Genomic DNA, 25,351 nt, shown 5'->3' with positions numbered 1-25,351 from the left:
GCTCCTAGAGTGCACATATAAATTTCCTACTTTCTTTTTTTTGACATTTTGTTGATTTATTCTATAGCAAATCAAATATACGCTTCCAAGTGAATTTTCTGTCTTAGCTCTTAGCTTTTTATTTAAAGATATTTGGCTCAGCTAACTGTGTTTTCCACTTGTGCACTAGTGCCAGAAAATTCCTTTCTGCATTGATAATAAAAATGTGCACAACCACAATGAACTGAAATGTTAATACACTACCTACCATCTGTCTTAATTTATAAGAACTAGTCCGTAAAGAGGAAATAAAAGATTAAGTATGTTCTGTCTTGCTTCCTGTTATTTAAGCATAATAATACTGATATTTTGTAATGTAAAAAAAAGATAGATACCTTGATATTTTTCATCACTGCTCTGATTCTGTGGTGGTGATCTGTGCTGCTCTTTAACATTTGCTTTTCCTTAGCAGCAGTTATTTTGTAGCTTTCCTTTGCAATATAAGATGTTATTGGTCTTTAATAATAGGACTTTTAAACTGAGTTTTAGAGTTTTTCTCATTCTTGGTTTTCTGTTTTTCGACAGATGCTCTTAATGTACCTGTAAGGATTTCCGTCAGTGGCATTGAACCAACCCATTGTGGTACAGAGGAATTTGATACAGAAAACACAATATGTGCTTTAAATATCCGCAAACAGACATCATGGGATGATTTTTCAAAAGCAGTGAGTCAGGCAGTGACAAACCATTTCCAGGCAATCACTTCTGATGGATGGAGGAGCCTAGAAGACCTGTCATTTAATAGTGCTGCAGAATCCAACATTGGCCTCAGCGCAAGCAGTATATTATCTGTCAAACTAGGTATCAATATTGGTGTAATAAGAAAAGCAAAAATTGGGGGGTGTCTTGAATTTGCGAAATCTTGTAAGAAAGAGAAAAATATCTTTAGATTTCTGGATCTTTTAAAGCTTAGACTAAGACCAATACGAGCTATGAAACTTTGAACAATGCTGGCATGAAAGCATTCTTTGCTTTTAGCTATGTGTATGGTACAATTCATGAAGCGCTTTAATATCATCTCAGGGATAATGAGGCCCTATGTTTATTAGTCCTTTACTCGATTTAGTACTCCAGAGGAGAAATCTGTATTTTAGGTGAAACAAAAAAAAATTTGAAGCAAAGCCCGCACTATGTCTTTACAGTACATCCAGAATGTACAGTAAATCCAGACTGTAAATCATGAGCATAGGTAGAACAGAACTCCTCCTGTTTTGTATAACTTCACTTATCAAGGTGAAACAGAAAAATCTAAAATGATGAGAATTTGGCCAAAATGTGGTGGTAGCAGTAACAGTTGCATAGGATTCTGAAAATTCATGTGCTTCATCTTAAATCTCCTTCCCCCTCCACCTGCCCACCACCGCCAAAAAAATTATTCACATTACACTGGGCAAATTATCTTATTTTAGTTTATTTTACATATAAAGGTGTAAAGACAGGCTAGGTATTAAACTTGTGTCTCAGTTGACAGAAAACATTAGTATCCTCAGTCATGTATCAAATAATAGTATGATTTAGTACATGGGACGGGTTTGTTTGTCAAATTTGTCAGCGTATGCACACAGTCTTTGTAAGCAAGTGAATATGCTTGAGCATAGGACACTTTATATAGATACAGGGAATATCTCTCTTATCTTTTCTTTTTAACAGGAAACATTTCATGGTCAACAGGTCAGATTTTTTCCCAGCCACCGTGGGACTTCTTGAAGAACAACAGAGCTGAGCACATCACAGTGTTTTTGTTTGGTAATCTTCAATTCATAATTTTCAGATTTGAATGTTAAGACACTCCATAAGAAATACATAATTTCAAAATCATTTGCTACTGGTTTTGTTCTGCAGCGTTGCTTGATCCTCAGAAATATCACATCCAATTAATCGTTTAACTAGATTTCAAAGGGTGTACAACATTTAGAAAATATGTTGGCACATAAAAGCCCTACTACCTTTTTCAGTTATATAATAGTACCCATTTTACTCACGTCATGGAAACCTGTGCATCTATGCTGCTAGATAGCTTTCATTTCATTTCTTCACCATTTTAATTTACATAGCCTGTAATTTTAGGAGTTCACTGTAGAATACTGCATGAAAAGCATATGGATCCACCATACACACTTATAAACGTGAGAGATTTAGGGAAGTTATTTGTGTATCTTTTTAAAGGACCTCAAGAAGGCTGCCTAAATAGTGTGACTTATGCATCTATGATCCATCTTCAGACACTTCAGAATTACCTCCGCCTGGTAAGTACTGAACTAGCTTCTTTCTGCATGCTATTTATATTTGAAAATACTTCTGTAATAGTGTTGACTAAAAACAAAAAAGATCTTCTAGTCTGTGAAAAAATGTCAAGACAATGAAAGCTGTTGTTTTAAAATAAAGTTCCCCCTGAATCTTACCCCAGTAACTTCAGTCACGTGAGGGCATTAACTTTTTTCTTTAAATAGCTGCTACCTGATTAACTGAACTGCTTAAGAAAATATAGTCAAAGCTCTGAGATATCTTATTGCTTTCCCAAGTTACTTCATTCCAATTTTTGACAGGAAAGTAAATTAGAATAACATTCACGTAAGCAATTATTTGAGACTTGAATTTTATTATTAGCTTATATATGTATCCTGTAACTCTTACAATTTATTTAATATTTCAAAATGCAATGATAATTGGATAATGAGTTAACTTTCATAGATCATTTATTTTAACATTGCTAATCAAATCAGGTTAAAAAAAAAGAATCCAAGTCTATGAACTTTCAAGAACAATTTGTTGTCTCTCTGCAGGTTGAACAATACCGTAATGTCATTTTCCATGGTCCAGAAGGAAGTTTGCAAGACTATATAGCATATCAGATAGCGGCCTGCATGAAGGTATTAACACAAACATGCAAAGTAAATAATTTCATTACTTAGAGTTTGAACTATTTAACCAAATCTATAAATTTTCAACACAGCAAAAGCAAGTGGCTGCAGGATCCACATGTGAGATTGTTAAAGTTGAAGTGGACGCTGGTTTCTCCAAGGAGCAGCTTGCAGAACTGTTCATCAGTAGCGGTAAGGTTATTTCAGCAGGACTGATTTTGGAAATTTTTAGGAAAAGTTTTAATGGTACAAAGTAAAGAAATACATTAAAACATTTTGCATAGTGGGTGGCATGTTTTAACAGAACCCATAGTTTTCCAGGTGCTTGGGGAATAATGATAAAAGTATAAACTGAGGTAGAACTAAGTGTGACAGTCCAGTAGGGACCTCTGCCAAAAGTTCATGCCATTTGTAGCAAAATTAATAGTCCTTAATGTTTTTTTCTGTCTCATTCCTTTTTTCGCTTTTTTGTGAGCCTTTAAAAGTTGATTGCTATGGTACAGATCTACTGAATCAGAAATCAAGGTCTGTTGTTGCTATATTGTAGCTGTTCTAATGCTTTTTTTTTAAAATATGTATGAGAAGAGAAGCTATAATTATTACCTTTTTGGGAACAAAAGAAGCAGTGAAAGAGTTCTTAAGAAGTCAGACCACTTGCTTTTGATATATGCTTGTTTACTAGATACTTATGTGTGGATCTGAGCCAAATTTTGTCACCCGGGCAGGCAAATGTTAGTGTGTGTTTGTATTCTGACCCATTACTGCAGGACAAAGTTAAATTTCTGTTAAAATGAACAGTTTTCTCTTAATGGATGTGAATAGCTACATGTAGGTTAAAGTCCCATTACTTGGGTGTTCCACAGTGAAGTATTCTCAGAGCGGGTAGTAGGCTGTACCTCTGTAAATTCATTAATAATTAGTAAGAGTGAAAAAAGGACAACGTAGCCTAAGGTAAATGACAGCGAAAGTGGGCAAATTAAGTATGGAAGCAGAAGAATGGGGGCATACGGGTCGGTCAGAAGTAGGAAGGAGAATATGAAAAAAAAGGAATGGAATAGTGCTAAAAGCGAAGAAAAAAGCAATATTTTCTGTGGAGGGCTTTTTCATGGGCAGGCTGTGCTGCATTTTGCCCATACTCATGCATTGGAACTCTGATTTCTTTTATTTTGCCACAGTATTAACTATATAGTAATAATATAGTATATAATATGAATGTATAATATATAAAATAATATAGCAATGATATATAATATATCATATTACCCATACAATAATAATATAAGAGCCTGAAAGGTGATATGCTGCCTCCTTTTCTTTGGTACTGTTCAAATTAATTTTGGCTCAAATAAGTTTTGCTGTTTGCAAGCGGTTTTCAGATATGTAGCTGCTTTCACCCCTTTGCAGCTTTCTTCTATGCTTTTTCTATTTCTGTTTTATGAGTGTTTAGGTTTTTTGTTGACAATCATTTGCAATATAGGTTGAATCTAACCTTGGTAGCAAGACCTCATTTTCATCCAAAAATGTTGGGCTTTTCTTTTATTATATGGCCTCTTCTACAGCTCTAGTATCTTAACTTTACCTCTCATTCAATATGGTCATTCACATTAAAAATAAGTGTGATAAATGTCATTACTGCTCAGAATAACCTTGCATTTCAGGAGCTGTGATTTTCATATTTCACCTTCTGTATTGAAAGAGGCTGGGCTTTAGGCATCTGAAAATATACAGATTTCAATTGTACCAATGCAGCCCCCCGGACACATTTTCACGTGCTACCATGATGAACCTTTGAGACAGCCAGAGCTTTGAGAGGATTGGCCCCTACCTTTTTCCTTCTCAGTATGGGCAGACCAAAAACACCAAGAGGAATTTGAATCTCATAAGCAAAAGTTTTATTCAAACAAACTGGAATTACTAACTTTTTAATAGAAAAAACTACAATTCAACAAGTGGAACTGAATGCTGCCTTCTACCCACTGTGCATTTGCAGTGTGGGGCCTATTCTTCAAGAATACTTTCATCCTTTAGCTTTCATTGGCTTTATTCATTGCAACAAACTCTGCATAGTCCCCTCTGACAACATCCATGCTCACACACAGAAGTAGAGCCATCCCATGGGCTTGTACAATGGTGTGCTGTGCTCCATTCTGTTTGTTAGCATACTTCCTGGTGTAACTTCAGTCTATGTCAGTTTTTTCTCCCAGGAAGTCCTGGTCACAGTTTGGAGGATAGCTTGGGCCAGTGATTATTCCTACATGTCATTTTGAGTGCCATCACATTGCTGGGAGAGAAGAGGAGACCATTTAGTCTCTTAGAGGCAAGAAAATCATTCATAGTCTGGTTTGTTTACTAGCCACTGTCTCTTAGGACAGCTGCTTCTTTTGGATGCTTTACTCTGTGTCAGCAACACACTCCTCTTAATAGTCTGTGCTTGCATTTCAGTGTTGTGCTACTGGTTGAGTCTCTCATTTTCCTGCCTGCTGCTTGCCCCATTCTTCTGCCGCATCTCCTCTCCTAGGAGAGCACTCTCCTCCTGTCTCTAAATGGTTCCATCAGACGCAGAGGAGGAGCCTTGACCTCCTGGCTATCCAGCTATATCCTCTTAGTAAAACAGGGCAGTAATATTCAGGAAACTGCAAATAAATAGCAGTCCTCAGCCACAGTCAGTTGCTGTAAATTTTGGCCTATTACTCATAATTTTTCTTAATGACCACCTTTAGTACTGCCTTCAAAAAGTTCTGAAAGAATACAAGGCACAATATATTCAAGACAAGTGTTTTGTTTAATATTTGTATTACAGACGCATTCATCTGCGATTTAGTGTTACAGGCACACTTGCAAAGGCTGCGTCATTTTTAGGCAATAAGATGTTAAAACTAGCTCTGGTTATTTGGGTGATTCTTAAGATATTGAAGGAAGTTTTGAAGAGAGGGTAGTAACAAACAAATAGACAATCTCATAGAATGATTAAGTTTCTTATAAACACAGAATATTCTGAAACCTTTTATAACTACATGGTATAAAGAGTGCATGTTAAAAGTTTAAGATGAATTACCAGCAAATGAAAGAAATGGTTTCAGAGGTCTTTGCTATCTTTTCTGTTGTATTTATCTTCAGGGTGCTGAAATTCTTCCTATCAGTGAAGATCCCGTTATAGCCATTTCAGAAATTTATTTTAATAATAGCTTTCAATTTTTCTTATTGTACAGTACGATATTCTTTCCATTGTTTGATTTTATGCTCCCAGTTTTGAACATGTTATACAATCTGTCTGCTTCTGTGAACAAGTTAAAGGCAAAAAATAAAAAACAAATCCTTTGTTGCATTAGTAGCAGTAAAAGCTGTATACATAAATAAAAGCTGTATACATAAATAAAAGCCAATTTTCGTAAGTGGGCATTAATGGGATTTTTGTATTTCAGCCTGCCTGGTCCCAGTTAAACAGCCTCCTGTAAGCAAGACAACCATTGTGATTTTAGAAAATCTGGAGAGAGCTTCTTTATCTGAATTGCTAGGAGATTTTCTGGCACCTCTTGAGAATCGGAGTTCGGAAAGTCCTTGCACTATCCAAAGAGGTATTTAAAGAATTTGGGATGGAGAAATGTTTTTAGGACAGTACGGTTGTAATATCATATAAGATAAACAGGAAACAGAAGAAAAGTATAACTTGTTCCATTTATATATTTTATTGCAAACAATTCTTAACCAAATACAGCATGTTTTAAGGCTAATTTATGGTGGGGTTTTTTTCTTTCTAATAATGTCACTGCTTCTTGCTTTTTTATGAAATCATGTCAAAGCTTTGAGTATTTCAGTAAAACTGTTTATTGTTCATTTTTAGCAAATGGAGTTTCTGGTACCTTTTACTTTCATGAGAACTGCTTTTTACTGGGGACAATTGCAAAGTGTCATCTTCACGGCTCTGACCTGCTGGTTCAGCAGCATTTCCGTTGGGTTCAACTTAGGTGGGATGGAGAGCCAATGCATGGCTTGCTTCAAAGGTTTTTAAGAAGAAAAGTTATAAACAAGGTAAGAACTTGAATTGGCTTCTGCAATGTTGTTCATCACCAGGCCTGTAAAACACGTATGATGGTAATGTCAAGAGCTGAGCAGATAACTAAGTCGTTTCAGGAAAAAAGCATTCATTTCTGGGAAGATACAAGCTGTGTATCTGTAAATGTGTGCTTGGCCTCATGTAGGAAGGTGTGTGGCCATGGCTGATTAGCATAAACACACAGGTTGGCTGCAAATAATGATGCTGTGGATACTTGCTTATCCACTGTTTGAAAACATCCTTTAGTAATATTTTTTCATCTTGTGTGTGAGCATGACAGTAAAAATTTGTTCAGCAAAAATAAAATCCCTTTCTCGAGGGATTTATTCTATATATCTGAAATAAGAGAGTTATATGTCCTATGTGTCTTGTCTAAGTTTTAAGCAGCAAAAAGAGTTTTCATGATTTTCAAATCAAAAAGGAAAGAGGGGTGAAAATATATCACTGGAGAAGTTGTTTTGAGCCATAGGCCTGCTGAAGCTGGAACAGAAGTCCAAAAGATAATAAAGACGGGAAGTCTGTTTCAACATAAATAAATGGAGGATGGGAAATGAAAAGAAAGATGTGGGTAAAAGCAGAACTGTGGAATTTTGGAAGTTATTTGGAAGAAAACCATTCTAGTGTGATAGCAGCAGACAGTCAGGCAGTGTTAGATGTTGGGAGGGGAAGTTTAATTGAAACAGCTGCAAAGGAAAATAATCTTGGCCAGCAGAGTTTTGAACAGGCTTAAAAAGGGAGATTGTTCTCGGAATAGAAAAAACTGTCAGTAGTAAAGAGTCCTGGACTGGGACAACAGACCCACTGTCAGTTCTGAGTGTTCAGCTGTATGTATCTTGGTTATCCTTGGGGATGTCATCTCCTGTACCCTCTGCCACAGTTCTCATCTATAAAAGCTTACTAATTCAAAGAGATCTTGAAGAGGAAATGTGTGGTAAATGAACACTTCAGTTATGATAATAAAGAAATTTGGAAAAATTCCTAGGTATTCTTCAATAGCAAGAACAAGAATACAGAATATAAAAAAAAAAAAAAACAAAAAAAAAAAACCAAAAACAAAAACGTGAAATGTATCAGCAAAACTCTTAAGAGGTTACTTCTCTTAGATTACTTTTTTCGGGTGCATAGTTATTTTTAAGTACTTTTTTCTGCATGAAAAGGTGTTTTCTTTTTTCCCCATGTGCTTTAAATCTTTGAGTCCCTACAGAGATAGTAAGCTGAAGCCATTATGAGGGGTCATCTGGTTGAGGGTATGAATGGTTTCCAGAATCCTTGCAAAGGCTGGGGAGGGTAGCAATTGCCTGTAGGCACGTAGGTGGGTTGGCTGAAGCTGGTATCTTGCAGATAACGCTATAGTGCTGGAATGAGGTATAGGCCAGAGGAGAGTGCAATAAAAGTATGTAGCAGAATTTTCCTCCATCCTCTTGAGGAGAAAGATTGTATTCTCAAGCCTACACTGAGGAATATCTAGTGACCTAAGCCCCCTTATAAAAGGACAGAAACACTTTGATTATAGATCATTCAAGATCAAAGGGGACTGACTTCAGCTGAGCACAAGGCCAAGAACTACAGCAACACAGACAGTTGCAGAAGCAGTGGTATTCTGACTTGTTCACAGACAAAGGCCGGATCAAACTTATTCTACAAAACTGCTTTGGCTACCAGAAATTGCAGCATCATGTAACACACATCGTTTTCAGGCTATTTTGTTTAGGCTTAAAAGCAATCCTTAGTTTTATAGGTTAGAGTTCAAAAATGTAATAGCTTCCGACCTCTGACTGAAGTTAAACAGAATTTGGGGAGTAATCTCATTGAATTTGTTTCCTCTGAAGCATAGATGCAGATCGTAGCTATCTGGAGAAAAAAGATGTGTGTCTTCCTGTATCTTCCCTAATTAAATAATGAATAAAAATGCCCAGTGTGCTAGTACTTTTTTTTTTTTTAATATATAGATGTGCTTATGCAAACTCAAATGCCAGTTGGTGCGGGGCTTAAAATAGTGCATTCCAAAGCTAAAATTAGAAGAAAGATTAATCTGTTTTAAAAATCAAAAAGAAAGTAAAAACACACTTTCTGTTTGAACAAGAGAATATTTCAAAGATCCTTGCTCTGTATTCTGATACCTTGTTTGTGCCTTAATATTCATGTTTTCAGATGAAAAGCTCTTTTCCCCTTATTTTGGACTATTAGGATATATGGGAAGTTTAAATTTTTTTCTATATTACCTTTATATTGTTCACCTGTAGACTGTGTCAAGAAGCTCTGGCTTCAGTGCTGGCAAATACTATCCCTATTGCATCTTTTAATGCTCCCTTTAATTCAGACTGTTCCAGAGGATAATCCTAGGATTAGGATGATGAAGACTGTAATTTGGAGTCAGATGAAATAGAAGATTTTTCTGGCACCAAATAATTTGCCTTTAACAAGGCATACTAAAAAACGTAGGTCTTAGAGGAAGGCATCTTTCCTCCATTGTTACTAAATCTAAAATCAATACAGAAATCCACTGAGAACATGCCTGGATCAGACATTTCTGTTCAGTGTGATTGTATGTTCTGTTACCTGCCTTATTTATATGATATACATAGCTTAGGATATGGTAGGTATCTCTTGTAATCCTAACCTTAAACAGCATAGGGAAAGCACTGCTGCCAAATTTGTGTCTCAGTTTCCCACAAGAAAGTAAAGGCATGTCAATTTATTGATAAGGAAATATCTTTTAAAGTGTAGTTGGGGAAATAATTTAATACAGCAAGACTTCAATATAATCCATTTAAAAAAAAAAAACCAAACAAAAAAAAAAAAACAGCAAACTAAACCTTCTTCAGGTTTCAAGGAAAGTGTTTGCAGCAGAGGTATTATGTCAAACATCTTTTCTCTCTGCAGTTCAGAGGCAAAGTACCTCCTCCATGTGATCCTGTGTGCAAGATCATAGACTGGATTCTTGCTGTTTGGCACCAGCTGAACTCTTGCTTATCACGTCTAGGAGCGCCTGAAGCACTTATGGGGCCAAAACATTTCTTCTCTTGTCCTGTGGTGCCAGGGCATGGCCAAGCGACAGTGAAGTAAGATTTCTGTTTCCTATTTGACACTGTTCAGTACCAGCTAGATACTTATGACAAATGTCACAGTTATATTTCTTCCAAAACCCATCTGACTCAGCAACCTTGAAAAGTTACTGAAAATTTTAAATTTTTGTTTGAGATTTAATTACTAGAAGAGCAATTCTGAATGACACAATGGGAACTGGGTGTCTAACACTGGTCAAAAGTCTTGTTGTGATCTTTCAGATATTTTCTGACACAGAGGTTGCAAAATATTACTTGTACTGGAATGGCTAATATTGCTCAACCCTTTAAAGGTTTTGTTCTTCATTTCAAGACAGCATTGTAAAGAGAGCTGTTCATTAGTGAACAGGCCAAAATAAGATTCAAGACTTCTGAGCTTGAAAAGTTGGTAAAAGTTTCCTTTTGAAGTTGTATATGAGAGAAATTTTGAGAATGATTTCTCACTCTTTTAAGTATCTGGTATAATTTTTAAACATACATACAATTCCACAGATGTATTAGCTTAGTAAATAAGGCAAATATATACCTTTTAGCTACACACATGGTTAGATGTCCAGTAACATAAAAGAATAATGAAAATTTTGTCTTTTCTTGCCTACAATTGCATGAACATCTGTTTAGATTCCAACTTCTCTGCAAATGCTAGCAAATGATACAAGAAATACTTACAGAATTTTGAAATATATTAATTGCATGCTAATATATTGCTTGGCTATATTAGAAAGGTAATGAGCCCCTATTAAGATTCAAACTTATTGAGAATTCAAATAATAACGTTGGTTTTTGGAGATGAAACATTACTTTTCTCACCCTGCTTCATAGCATTCTTCTGAATTGCCACTCTGTTCCCTCTTTGATTTTTTTCTCTTGTACTAGTTTCTGCTGACCCTTCTTCCTGGGTCCTTTGCTTGGTGTGTACAGTGGCTTTCTCATCTTTTGTTCTGTCTGCATATCTTGATACATTTTGCTTGTTCATTTTCCTTTTTTTTCTAAAGGACAGATTATCTAATATCCAGAGTAATTATCAAAGTTTAAATGTGAATGTAGCACTGACTAGAAATTTTATGGGTGCTGTGAAATAAAAAAAGAATAAAGTATACCATGCATCTATCTCCTGTCTCCCTCTTGAATCATATCCTCCAAAATGTCTTAATCTTTTATTTATTGCAGTGGCATTAGTAGAGGACAGAAAAATTATTCTCTAGATACCTTAATTATGCATTTCTGGGTTTGTATTTTCCCTAAGTGTAACTTTGACAGGATTCAAAATGTTTATTTTGAGCACAACCCCAAAATGTCTTTTACTGTAGTGATACGATATCTGACTCCTCATTTTAATGGAGTTTTTGTCCACTAACAAACAATTAAAAAACACAGCCTCAGTGAGCACTTACTGGATGCTTTTAGTTTAGCAGCATGATGGCTAAGAGTGTAGTCATATAACTATCAATAAATAGGTTTAATTAGCAGCTCACTGGTTGCTGTTATTTTAGTCTAATTAACTACTCCTGTCCTCTTGCCCCTCCTCTCCGCTGTGCTGTTCTGCTGCTTTCTGCATTTGTTAAAGCTGCACTGAGTCAGTTCAATTCATTAAGACAGTAGGTTTGTTCCTGGCTAGGTGTTAGCACGAGGCAAGTGGAAGAAGCAGGCAGCTGGGGAGAGAGAAGGCATAACAGGGAATTGTGTCCTGCTGTGTGCTGTTTCTTGTAGCTTCACACGTTTCGTAGAGTAGAACAAATAAATGAAAATATTAGATACATTTTTTTCTTGTTTTTGTTCTGGGGAGTTAAAGATGATCCAACAGTAAAGAGTTTTGCTTTACAGCTCTATTTCACGGGCGGGGGAGTGCTATACATTTCCGAATTATCAGATATATCAAAGAACTGGGGACTTGATCAAGATAAGGACAAATGAAAAGCAAATGTAGGACTGAATTTAAGCACCAGGTTGGAATTTTACCAAGAGAGGATGGCATTGTACAGCCCGTTGACTGGACTGTTAACTGTTAGATTAAAATGGCCTTAACTAATTTTATCTTTGCAGTGTTCATTTCTGACCATTTATACTAGCAATATTACAAAATGTCAAAAGCTTACATAGGCAGAAATCAAGAGATAGAGTTTTTTATCACTAAAATGAAAGCAATGTTTATTTTGGTAGCTTAACTCAGCTAACAGAAGCAGACTGTGTGTATATGGAACGGTATCTACAACATCATACTAAGGAAGCTTCAAGGAGCATTTCCAATATGCATTTTACATCTTATTTTGTCAACTGTATTAATTATTTTTCTAAGTAATGTGACTTTTAATCAAGCTTCTACCAGCACTTTGTAGCATGGTTATATATCATAAAAACTCAACTTATGCTTTGTAACTAACCAAAAATACATCTATCAAATGATTCATGCATTCTAACTTTAAAAAGCTAGAAAAGAAAAAAACTGCATTTTTTTTTAACCAACAAAAAAAAATCATAATCTTTTGGATAATAAGATGGCTTCTATGTATCAACATATCCAACAAAATGGTTCATCGAAGTCAAACAGACATTTTAGCCTTCATTTTTTCTGAATGGATTTCTGCAAAGCTGAAACACAGCATTGTAACTTGTCATTTCCTGTAGGCCTTTAATAGAAACCCTCTGACTCTCAATCTTACCACCTTCCTCCTGGAAGAGGATATAAGGAAAAAAAAGAGTTGGATTTGATTTTAAAAAGATTGTCTCAGTGTCTGTTATAGATGTGAGCTGAGCCTTAAGCCTGAAACTCCTAGCCTTTATCCCTTGAGAACTATAAGCTGTAACAAATAACATTTATTTATCTCCTAATACAAATTTTTCACTTCTGTGCTGAAACAACATAAGATTTCTCTCTCAGAAAAGCAAAAGTTCCACAAGAACCATGTCCCTTTGAATCAAATTTTTGTAATCAGACCCAGTCTCTAAACCAGACAATCTGGAATATCCACGGCATCCTGGAAACACAGTTCACCATAGATCAAATAAACAAAAGGAGAGTGAGAGCAAGGCAGCTGTATGAATAGAAAGATCTTGTAAGCCGGACAAGTTTGGAAATGGAAGAATACTGGAAAGGGTGCAAACATAACTGAATACCTCCTTTTTCCCACCCTGGCAACAAATAGGCTATGAATGAACACCTGCAAGCATGGAAACTTCTTCATGCACTGGCAAAGGTGAAAGGGGATTTTTCTGTATATACATGAGCACACATCTTTCTGGGACAGTCTTTCTTTAAGCTTTAAAATGAAAAGGATGTTTTATCAACCTTATCTAAAGGAGAAAAAAGCATTACATGGTAAACAGTTTGCCAAAGCAACCTGAAGAAAGTTAGGTCAAATAATTTAATACAAAGCAAACAGACAAACCCTACCTTAAAAAAAAAGGGTTCCTCTCTGAAATGGGGTACAATAGGAAGTCCAAAATATATGTGCTTCCTGAAAATGCAAAATCTAATATATTACCCAAAGTATAAAATCTTGAGTTTGTTAATTGTCTCTGAAGTTAAGGGATTGTTTGTGTGCCTACAGGTGGATGTCCAAGTTATGGAATGCTGTGATAGCTCCCAGAGTGCAAGAAGCAATACTCTCCAGAGCCTCTGTGAAAAGACCATCTGTACCAGGACAAACAATAGCAAAAAAAAATCCTAGCCAAGGTCAACAGGCTGTTGTTAAAGCTGCTCTCAGTATCTTGCTAAATAAAGCTGTTTTGCATGGCTGTCCTCTACCCAGAACAGGTAACAATGAGCAGTCTGAAAAGCAAGTAGTTGTACACTGCCGAAGTGGGCCTTTTAGCATTTGGTTCCTTTTTTAAAAACTTACACAAAACATAACTGTAGTTATGATGGGAGGTGAGTGGTTAAAAGCATTTACAGTCACTTAACTAAGTAGTTGTATAAGGTCGTCAAATTGCAACATTCAATTCTTCTTAACGTTGTTCTACTTTCGTTTCAGAGCTAGATAATTATATAGCAGATTTTAAGGGAGGAAGTTTTCCTTTATCTGTGGTTTCAAACTACAAAAATTGTAGTAAGAAAAGAGGTGAGAATGCTTCTTGGAGAAAAGTGAGCACAAGTCCTCGCAAAAAGTCAGGCCATTTATCGTCGCAGTCATGGAATAAGCAAGAGACAAATACTGAAGGTAAAGCTTTCTATTTTCTATGAAAGAAGGTGTGGGGATTTAAGCTGCATAGATATGAATCTAACTTTTCTTCTACATCATGAATTAAAAATTCTCAAATTACACTCATGTTTATGTTTACCAGTAAAAATTGTTTACTTTTTCCCAAAAAAATTATTTCTTTGTGACTGTAAGGTATCCTAATTATACTTTTTGTTTGTTTGCGTGTTCTAATGCCCTTCCTGTTGTCTGATAATGAGGTAGGCTTTGGCTCAGAGGGTGGAAGACTGAGCAGTGGTTCTATCTCATATTGCATGGAATGATGCTCTATCATTCTCTTCCTCAATACTGGACGAGAGAAAGCTTCATTAGTTGATTGGTACTCCTTAGTTCTGCACCAATTTTACAGTGTATCTACTTTTGGGTTTTTTTTTTACATGTACTTTATAGCTTCACTACAATAATTTCTGTTGTCTGAATGCAAGTAAAAATAAATGAATACATGCATCCTCAGACCATGCATCCCTTGTCCAATCTTATTAAACAAACTGAGTAGAAAAATCCGGAAGCCTTGTAGTGGAAGGAAGAGATCTTTGGTTTTAAATTGAAGATTTTTTTTTTATTTTCACTTTAATTGCTAAAAATAAATGTAAAAAGTCCCATGTAGTCACAGATACTGAAGAGTGTTTAAGAAGTTTCCACATCATTTTCAGTATGCTGCTTGACCAAGAAGGCTTTATATGACTGGGTCTATGCATGTGTATAAATGTGAAAGTTATATTAGTAGCTGACACTTTTGAAATGTCTTTTCACCTCAAGATCATAAGCCATCTAACAAGCAGTTTGCTATACAAGGGTAATGTCTGGGTATGCGCAGAAGCAACATACCATTCATCCAAAAGTACACATCTGTCTAGAAGGAAAACTTAGGAATACCATAACCAAGTACAATACTGAACAGGAAAACTACTAGAGGACAAAATGAAATTACATATTTTTGCTTTCAGAAATAGGTACTCCTTCAGAGAGAAGAGTTATGAAGGGATTTAGAGAGAGTCTTACACACACACACACCTCAGAAACGCTGCTAAGATTCTAGCCTCAATTACCTCATATATAAAAGACTGAAGTACTTGATATCTGGTACTTTGTAATGTTAAACTGAGCTCTTCGTTTCATCAGCTCTTGTTCAGAAGGAAGTCTGCTTTTGCTGAACTGCGGCTCTAATGTCCTGATTTTGCTTGCTAGTTCTCTGAATTGTGAACTTAAATCCTGTTAAGAGGATTTAAGAAATCAAATGAACATAACCTGAAGTAGGATGGCTGATACTGTATCTTGTTCCTGAGAGCGTTCTTGGAGTCCAGTTAATATTTGTCAATGTAAGTTAAAAATGGGATGGTGAATTTGAGTAGCCTTCCATTTCTGACTATCAGAATTGAATCTTGTTCTTGATTCCAAATAAGTGTAAGTTGTCTGATTTTACTTAAATGAAGCAAACTTAAATCTTTTCTGTTGACAAGTGGTTTCTCTTTGAGAGAACTGGTAAAGGTGGTTCAAGGGCCTTGCACAGAAGCTTCATGTTCTGTCCTCCAGGAAAGCTTGGGCAACTCATGCTTTATTTGCCATTTTAGCAGTTCCATGTGGCCCTAATGCTACTCTGAGAAGTTTCAAGCGATGTATTCTGATCTTTAACAGACTCTATTGATATAATTAGCCAGTAAATGGGATCACATTTTCCCTGTTTATCACAGATTTTAGAATGAAGAAATCAACACATATAATACCACACTAATAAGTCAATCTCTCTTTCGTGCAGGTATAAAGTCTAAGACTATGTCACAACCAAACTGTAAGAAAAGAGCTTCTCTCGCCACAAAGTAAGTTTTAACTGCTGGTATTTGTAACACTTAGCAAACAATAAAGATGATAAAATTATGTTGTAAACCAACACATTATAATGAATAGATGAAGAGTTTGTATTTGGTAATGTTTTGGTTCTACATCTGAAAAAAAGGAATCCTTTTTCGTATTAATTTCTGAGAGAAAATAAAATTTATGTACTTCAATATAATTTTAGAATCCATTTCTGTAATTCAAACCATGTAGCACTACATGTCTTTTTATGTAACAGAGTAGCCTATGACTTAAGAATATTATGTAACACTTACTCTGCCATGAAAAGCCAACCATATGCTTTTTTCACTTGGCATTATATTTTAAAAAGTCCTCTGGCTCTTTTAGCTTACTGAATAGCAATTCAAAATTATATTGTCCATGCACTTCAGTCTAAATGATACAGTGTTTCTCTAAGAAAGTGTACGACTTAGCCAGGGGGAGCTGCATTTGAGACTGTACTGCAATCTGAAACCGTGGTTACACCACATTCACAGGCGCAGAGAGCACAGAATACTTATGCTTCCAGTGTGTCGGAGCTTTTTTAAGTGTTTGGAATTAAGTCCAAAAAGAAGAGTGCAATAAAATAGATTGCTCCATCTTAAAAAGAGGAGAATCTTTGGAGGTAGTGGGCAGAAGAATCCTTTGTAAGAATTTCAGATTGTAGAGAATGATTTGAATAGAAAGAAGATCTATTATGCTATAAAAACTATTAGCATCTATTGCTGCCACTGAACTAGATGTTATTTTCTTTCTGTCTGTGGTAATAAAGGTCTTTTGGAAAGGAATTATTATTTTCCAGGTGTGTATAATGTTTATTTTTAAATTCTGTATCGTAGCTTAATTTTAATTGCTCTCTTGGTTTGCTTTTGGGTTTTTTTTTTTAACCAGATCTTCAGAAAAGGATCAGTTGAGAACATTAAACCTGGAGCAGAGGCTGTCCCTTGGTTCAGATGATGAAGTAGATCTTGTGCAGGAACTTCAAAGTATGTGTTCCAGCAAATCTGAGCCTGATATAAGCAAGGTAAACACAAGGTTTTTAAATAATTTATGTCATTACCATATGCAGTTGTTTGCTACGTGTTTAAAATAAATTTGTAATTTACAAGCACTGCTTGAACTGAAGAAAATTAAATTATTTGGGAATAAGCCAAAATCAACTAATACATTATACATTTGAGGGTAAGTGTTCTGGTTCAATGTACATTATTTTACATTACACCTTCAGTATTTTTTCTTGTAAAGGTTTTTGCAGTGGAGGCTGAAATTTGTAAGTTCATAAATGCTAGAGACAAATGCTAGAGCCTTCTCTGCATTATTGTTCCCCATGTTATCTTTCATGCTATTATTTTTTCCACTGGGAAACTGTTTTGTATTCTTAAAGACATAGAAAGTTTTTCCTAATATGCATTGCACTGGATTGGCCTAATTCTTTTTCTTTAACAGTAGCAGAAGAGGGTGAAGGAGGCTTGCAAGGCTCTTAGGTTTGGGGCTAAGTTCTGTGCTGGAATGGGTTTGGGCAGGTTATGGGAGGCCTGTTGGAGCGGAGAGTAGAGCTGTGGATCTCTCTCACTTTTCGTGCTACACCAAAAGCATCCAGCTCTCTCCGTCGCTGTAGCTATTTATTCTTTTCTTCCTTTCCTCCTAGCACAGCTGAAGTAGATGACTGTGACAGCAGGCTGTGTTCATACTGGAGCAGCCGATCCATCTCTTTTGAAACACAGATAGAGTCAGTCTTAGGCTATTGTCCACTTAGGCTCTGCAATACATCCTCCAGGATCTCCCTGAACGGCAGTTCCATTAGTTTTGCTTTATTAAGTATTCTGTTTATTCTTAGAAGTCAACCAAGTTTTTATTAAAAAAAAAATAACAACTGTGTTTGGGAAGATATTTCAACCTATTTAATTAAACCCTTTATTATGGTGTTTTGTTTTGGGTATTTTTTTTTTTTTTTAAGTACTTACAGTACTTGCATTAGTCACACGCACCAAGCTGGCAAGCTGATCACTAGTCAGTTAGCAGGGATTTACCATGTCTATCTGTGAAAGAATGGGATGTGCTTAAAGAAATGGCAACCAACTTAAAATTGTGTTTAATAACATGTAAAATGTAATTGCTCATTGTTGACAATTCAAGGAAATATGGGTTCGGTAAGGAAGGAGATAGATGTCACTGTCTTTTGTTCAGTTTCCTCACCGTGGGTGGAACCATCCATGACTGGAATTTCTGTTGTTAATTCCCTAGCTGCCTAATAGAGCCTTACGGAAGTAAGGGTGCTGTTGCATGTTTTCTTTGTGTGATGTAATTTCAGGCTGCCATCAAAATAAGTACTTCCACTCCCTAATTTGTTCTTTCACTCAAATATCTTCCTGCTGCCTCTGTCATGTTGGGATTGAGTTTTCAGTGAGGGCAGAAGGCTGATCAGACTCCATCTACTATCGCATGGTCACAAGGCTTGACAGAAAACAGTAGGGAGGAAACATGGCAGGAGGAAAGGGATCATTCTTTTCTGTGTTGCTCCTGGAGCTGGATAAAATATAATGGGAAACTGCCCTTAAGCTCCGCTGAGTAGTATTGCTCTGGAAATGTATGTTTAATCTTCCTCTGATAATAGCCAATGTGAAACCTCTCTCTTCATCTGCCATCTCCCACAAATGCACTCAAGAGAAAAGGAAAGATATTTTTATCGTTCTTTGGATATTTATGCATTGCATTGCACAGAAACTACAAGAAAAGAAAATCAAGCTTCCAAAATTTGGCAAATTGAAATATAATCTCTGCTGTGAATAATTAAAAAAAAAATCACCATTTTCTTATCTTTTTTAGATTGCAGATTCTAAGGATGAGCTATTGATGTTCAATAAGTCTCAGAACAGTCCTGTATTTTCAGCAAGTGGTACTAACCCAACTAACACAACAGCACAAAAGGTAGGTGAAGCATAGTAGGATAGGGGAGGTGTCTTGAGTTTCTCCAAAATCTGAATTCCTGATTGGATCCAAAGAATTAGTGTTTATACTTTGTCCCCTGTTTATTAGAAGAATAAACCGTCATGATTCTTAGGAAACTTGCTGGACACACCATGCCAAGTTTCTTTCACGTGTCTTAATGGAAACTAAAGATTTATTAAACAATGGATGTATTTACTTCAGTTTTCATGTTTATATAAAGCCATCTCCCTAGGCCAAGTATTGTTAACATTACTTTGACATTATAAGTTATTTGCATCAGATATTGAGAGAAATAAAAGCCCCAGGTTCATTTTTCCCTCCAATTAATATTATACAGTAAGTTTGCAAAAGTGCAAAAGTGTTTTAAATTCTTGATGTAAAATTGCTGTCTCGTGGTTTATTTTTGTGCCTCTAATTTTAGCGGTTACCCAAATATACATGATTTCAAACCACTGTTTTCCTAAATGTTATTATCCAAGTAGAACTGAGCTGCTCTGGTGTCAAAGCTCTCGGTGGTAGAAATTTTGAAATGACGTGATATTAGCAGAGTTTGTGAAGAATAGCATTTTCTTTTTTTAAGAAGGGATTGGGTTTCTTTTTTCTTCCTAGCTATTTGTAATAATATACAGTTGTCTTGCCATATTGTTTACAAGAAATCAAAAGTAACCCTGTGTTGTAAGTTTGGTGATTCTGGGAAAAGATAGTCTAAATGTAAACAAGCTTTACTAACTTCATAGCAGTTTCAGAGTGGGAAGACAAATTGAATACTACTGAAAGATATAATAGGCCCACTATCTTTTCCTCTTCTTTTCAGAAATTGAAATTGCTGTTTGTGGGTGCTAACCTCCCTACTAAATATGAAGATTAAATTATATCCTGCTTACTTTTCATTCTATGGATAATTAAGTAAAAATTATGCTTTCTCTATCTCTATCACTTTCTCTATCTCTATCTCTATCACTTTTATCCTCTTTTCTTTCTTGTTCCATGTGTTTTTGAACACCAAGAGAGCTTCAGAGCACACAGCTCAATTAGCCTTAGCCAGAATCTGTTGTCTATGTTCCCTCACTAAGCCTTCCGTGTTCCCTTGATAGGGGTCCTCTAGAGTCCAATCCAGGAGCTTTTATCTGACTGCGAGAAATTGTTTTCTAGAGACAGTCTATTTTCTGCAGGTACAATGAAGTAGCCCTGAAAATAGCTTAACGTGCACACCTAAGCATTGAAAAAGCTAGGTTGAATGAGATGACTCGCCACCCTTGCCATCATATTTTGTTGTATCCAAGTATTCAGAATGTTAGAATTTTTTCTGTAATTTTACTGAAAATCCAGAGAACAGTCTCTGTTGAACAGAAACAATTTTAACATTGCAGACCCACATTTAGATATACTGCTTCTGAATATTTCTCTAAGTACGTTAATTTCAGACATGCCAAACCAGAGCATCAGATAGTAGTGATGCCTAAATAATTTGGTAAGTCAGCTGACTTATTCGTTCCTACTTTAAATTTTTCCTAGTGAATTTTTTTCCTTTAAAATCCGTTCTAACAATATAAGGCATAACTGTATTGACTTTGGAGGTAGACAGGCTTACCTACCTTTGAGTTTTTCAAAGAACTTAGTCAAAAAGTTTCATACAAAATAAAAAATTGATTTCTTTGTGGGGAAATGTTGGCCAAAAAAAAAGGAAACACCGCCCAACCTTTTGCTAGAGGGGAAAGAAATCTAACCGAATTACAAGCTTTGTTTCTGGGTTTGATCACTACTGCAACAAATTTATCAAAAATCTGGAAGAGCACAGTCTCAGTTCAGAAGCAGAAGTCAAACTTCTACAGGCAATTGTAACGATGATAAACCTCTGCAGCTGCAAGAATGGGTGTCTGAAAAAATAATTTGAGGTTAGAAAAGCATCCTTTTCCAAAGATAAATAGAATTCTGTAGGTAACAAAAGCAGTGAGGTAACAAAAGCATGAGCGGGGGAGATCTTATCAACAGTAATGAGACGAATTACTTAAAAAGGGCAACATACCCATAATTAATTCTTTTTTTAATCGGCTAGAAGAAAAAATGCTTTCAACTATGTGAAGGAGAAAGAGAAAACTGATGAAAGATGCAAAATCTTTGATCCAGGATACAAACAAATTGATGGAATCAAGGATTAATAAGGAATAGATAGTGATGAATACTGTTTTCCACGCCACCAACCTTTACGTGATGAGCAGTAGCTGATGGTGAAAATGAACTTTTCAATATTGCTTCCCAGAGGGTGATCTGGATTCAGCTGATGCTAACAGTTAAGGTCCTAATTCTCCTTTCCTGCCAGTGGGAAGGTGGGCATCTCGCATGAAAGATGTATGTTAGCGACCATCATGAAATGGCTTAACTAACCCTCTTTCTCCTTGACTATAAAGGAACAAAAAGTGACAACATACCTACTTTGGCACTACAGGTAGAGGATTAATATTGTCCAGTTTTTAAGAATGTAGCTTTTTAGCACAGTTTGAAATGCTAAAATATAATTTATAGGAAAATAATCTATAAGATTATAGATTAAAATGTAACTAGCATTTCAACTACCATTCTTGAAGTATTATTTTTGTCATGGTTATTTTTTTATTATGTGTAACCTTGATGGTACAAAAAAGTAAATATCTTTAAGCCATAAAGCTGAATTTTCTGCTCATAGTTACCTAAATTGCCATTTTTTTTCCCCTTTTAGCTGTGGCTGCAGCTGTCATTTTTCCATAGTAATGAAGGGAAGAACATGTATTTTTTTATTTTGGTACTTCTGAAATTGAGACCTCTGAGGACTTAAGTTTTTTTCAATGACAATGCAAAAAACCCACTGACTTATTTTGGTACTCCAAGGTGCTGATGATATTTCCTTTCAGTCAAAGAAGCAAAAAAAGAGCCATAGGTTGTTCACCAGGTAGTAAGACGCTGTCATATTAAATTGCAAAAACTTGTAAATAACAAGGGTTCCATGAGGCTGGTAGGGTTGGTTGGTTGTTTTTCAGGTCAAACGGCAATAATTATTGATACAGAAAATGTTTTTTTCCACTTGTAGGATGGAATGCGTCCTCTCAGCAGCAGTCGAACGGCGGAAAGCAGCAACAGTAGATCAAAGACAGATTTGGGTGTTTCAAGAGTTAAATCTTTTCTTCCTGTTCCTAGAAGTAAAGTCACCCAGCCTTCTCAGAATACTAAAAAAAGCAGCAGCAGTAATACAAGGCAAATAGAGGCAGATAATAGCACGAAAAGAGAGATTTGGAATTTGCACAAAAAAGAACAAATAGAAAAATCAAGTAAATAAACCTGCCTACCATACAATTTTCTGTGTTCATATAATCTCTATTGCAAAGAACCAAGTACTCATATATGTACATATTTTTTAAAAATAAACTGTTTCCCTGTAATGTAAAGTTTGTACAGGACCACAGTTTTATTTCTATGTGAATCAGCTGGAAATTATATTGATTTAAACTTCAGAAATGGGCAGTTTTGCCACCTTTATAGATTTTTTTTTCTTCCTTTATTATGAAAATGACTCATATAAATGATAATATTCAGGGGTATTACCACAGGATTCTGTTTGTGTATATACTGTACATAAATATATTCTATTACGTTCATGTGTTAAACTGCATTCAGATGAGTTGCACAATATGTATAGCAATGGCTTAAAGCTATTGTACATGCATTTTAAAGACATGTTTTTATCTTCACTTAATGAAAAATTAATGGAATGTGGCAATAACTAAAATGATTGGAAATGCAGATCAATTACTTTCAGCTACAAGCCATATTAAATACTTTGATTTCCCCATCATCTGCCTGCTGAATTGTGATTTTGTTTCTCCCAAGCTTCTCTTCATCTAAAACATCATGAATTTCCGTTATAACTTTTATCTTTTAAAAAAGGAAAGAGATTGAGAAATTAAAATGCAATAAAAGTTATTTTTCTCAGACTCTTATTCTTTGATAGAATTGAAGAAAATGTGACCAGTTATTGACTTAGTTTTTCTTGTATACTGTAAAAACTTTTATATGCTTCATTAGTGTTTTAAAAGTATCTGAGAAATAATAGTGTTTTACAGAAACAGATTTTACTGAAAAAAAAATTTGAGCACAAGCTTAACTACAGTATTATCAGATAATGTAGTAGCGACACCGTGAGTTACTATGTAATTATCAATTTCTGTTGTGGATTTAAAGTGTAATTGCTGTGAAATTATACTTGAGTTGCCGTTAAAATTAAGTCTTTTTCATTTTGCCCCCCACTACAGAGATAGACCAAGTTCCCACGAGGGAGAGTTTCTATGAAGGGAATATTTCCCCCGCCTCTCCTTACGGCAGCTACAGTTACATACTTGTGAACTGTAATAATGTGGAAATGCTCGCTGCCTCGATACCTCGTCTCCTTTGCAGAGGGAAGTGCAGAGTTTTCCTGAGATCAGACTTAGGTGCCCTCTGAAGGGCTATCAGGAGATGGTTTTGAGAGCTACAGGCAGTAACGTGGTCACACCTGTAATTGCCAAAGTAGCGTTGTCTCACATTAAGCCTGGAAGAGGAAAGGATTACCTAACTGTTCCCGAATGCTTCACCTTTATATGTAAAACAGTCATCCCAAACTCATGTCAATAAAATTTTTGTACCACATATTGTCTTTCTGTCTCTTAGCTTGTATCTGTGCTTTGTCTCTATCGATATAGAATATTAGAAGCTTATTTCTGTCATCATTTCCTGCACAATATATTTAGAAAGTACCATGTCTTTCGGTAATCGCCATTTTATTAAAACTTCCAGTTTCTTGTGTGATAGTAACACATAACCAAATGCTGATGATTTCTCTAGAGATTGATTCCCCCCCCCCCCCACAGTAGTTTTGGTGCTGAAAAATCGGATACTGCTTTTGCAGTTGCTTCTTAGCAGAAAGAGCCAGCTGCGAACCGCCGTAGGCCAGAGCAACGGGTCTCAGCAACTAGGAACCCTCACGTGCTGAAGCGATGTGAGCACAGTGTGGCAGCTTGTGTGAGACGCTCAGGCACCGATTTTGTGGTGAGGAGGAACACAAAGCGGAACACTTCTTGTACTGATCACACAGGTTACAACATCAGGATTTGTAATAACAATTTTTTTTTTTTTTTAAAAGAGCTATAAGAAAAGAAGAAAAATCCTGATGTGCTTCTAAGGTAGGTTTGTTCTACATTGAAAATACACCTTGGAAATGTCAGACCTGACTTAGATCAAGAGTTAGCGGTGTGTTTCTGTGTGGGAAGATCTTAGGCACAGTGTCCTAAAGCATGTTTTGAGACATATTTTAAGATTGTATATTGTCTGTGAGAATCAAAAGTCTTCTGTGCTGTACTTTGAGTGAAAACCTGCAGAAAACAGAGTCACTTTGATCATCTGTTCATGGTTTGAAAGTCAGGTCTCTACTGCTAAATTTGGCATTGCCTTTCAATGCCCTCATTATCCTTTCTTTTCAGCCTGTCCTAATCTCTCTCCATCTGCATCTTTTAACTGGTTGACTTCTACCTGCTGTCATTTTGTTTGTTTGTCTCAGTTCAACACAAGTCGTGATCTTCACACATCTTTAATCGCATGGTATTTTGCAGATCTCCTAACTGAATATTCTCTCACGTAGTAACTGTTTAGCTCTTATTAGGCCATATCAGTTCCTGCCCTCAAATAGTGAAAACCACATAACCATGAACTAGTTTGCGTGTGAACATACTGGCTTGTCCGTTGGTTTATCCTTTGGATTGTGATAGATTGTGCAGAAGCAAGGCAAGGCTCTGTGCACAAGTTCAGGGCTTCACCGCATCTTCCGGTTCTTCCTGTGGTGCTACAAACAGCACTCTTCATACATGGCTGGTAGAATCAACTGCTCTCATTTGGGGTTAGTAATGGGCAAAGTCCTTTTTAGTCATTGCTTCCCATGTCTTAAGCAGGGAGATTTTAAGTGTGCTAGCTATGGTGGACGCTGCTCCATGCTGCACTCTGCTCCCATCTATTACCCCTTTCCACATCTTTAAAAGAGGTGAGGTAAGTGGAAAGAGAGGTACCCTGTCTATGTGGAGGAGCATCTCAGAAAGTACAGGGAAGATTCTATGGTTGCATCTATTCCACAGGCCACTATGTCAGTGAGAAGACTTAATTTAGCCCCTGACTGCACTACACTCCTTGTACACAGGCTTAATCTCTTCAACCAAAGGAACATCAAAGATCATTCTCATCCACCAATGACCTTGGTGAGTCCTAAACATTCCACCTCTCCGCTTCAAGTCAGTCCTGAAAACAAAAGCTTTCAGCATGTCTCCTATGGTTCTTATTTCCTGACAAAGAACACGGAAT

At 36.1% G+C, this 25,351-nt stretch overlaps 1 protein-coding gene across 2 annotated transcripts in view; it reads left to right on the top strand.

Moving 5' to 3' along the window:
• CTTNBP2 (cortactin binding protein 2) overlaps positions 1-23,652 on the top strand; it is an 88,186-nt gene extending 64,534 nt beyond the window's left edge. Inside the window, exons 10-23 of one of the 2 annotated variants that reach the window (XM_075081129.1) lie at positions 565-840; positions 1,711-1,785; positions 2,206-2,285; positions 2,823-2,909; positions 2,993-3,092; positions 6,323-6,475; positions 6,742-6,929; positions 9,838-10,016; positions 13,568-13,773; positions 13,991-14,176; positions 15,972-16,032; positions 16,940-17,072; positions 18,875-18,976; positions 22,062-23,652. In XM_075081129.1, the coding sequence (XP_074937230.1) occupies positions 565-840; positions 1,711-1,785; positions 2,206-2,285; positions 2,823-2,909; positions 2,993-3,092; positions 6,323-6,475; positions 6,742-6,929; positions 9,838-10,016; positions 13,568-13,773; positions 13,991-14,176; positions 15,972-16,032; positions 16,940-17,072; positions 18,875-18,976; positions 22,062-22,307 (2,072 nt within the window). In that variant the 3' untranslated portion in view covers positions 22,308-23,652. Of the gene's footprint in view, positions 1-564; positions 841-1,689; positions 1,786-2,205; positions 2,286-2,822; positions 2,910-2,992; positions 3,093-6,322; positions 6,476-6,741; positions 6,930-9,837; positions 10,017-13,567; positions 13,774-13,990; positions 14,177-15,971; positions 16,033-16,939; positions 17,073-18,874; positions 18,977-22,061 lie in introns of both variants that reach the window. The other variant, XM_075081128.1, reaches the window with a different exon arrangement.
• The last annotated feature ends 1,699 nt before the right edge of the window (positions 23,653-25,351 follow it).

This window comes from Phalacrocorax aristotelis, chromosome 1, assembly GCF_949628215.1.
Source record: "Phalacrocorax aristotelis chromosome 1, bGulAri2.1, whole genome shotgun sequence".
NCBI classification, from domain to species: Eukaryota; Metazoa; Chordata; class Aves; order Suliformes; family Phalacrocoracidae; genus Phalacrocorax; species Phalacrocorax aristotelis.
The sequence above is the reverse complement of the archived record's forward strand: the minus strand, read 5'-3'. Positions and strand labels throughout refer to the sequence as shown.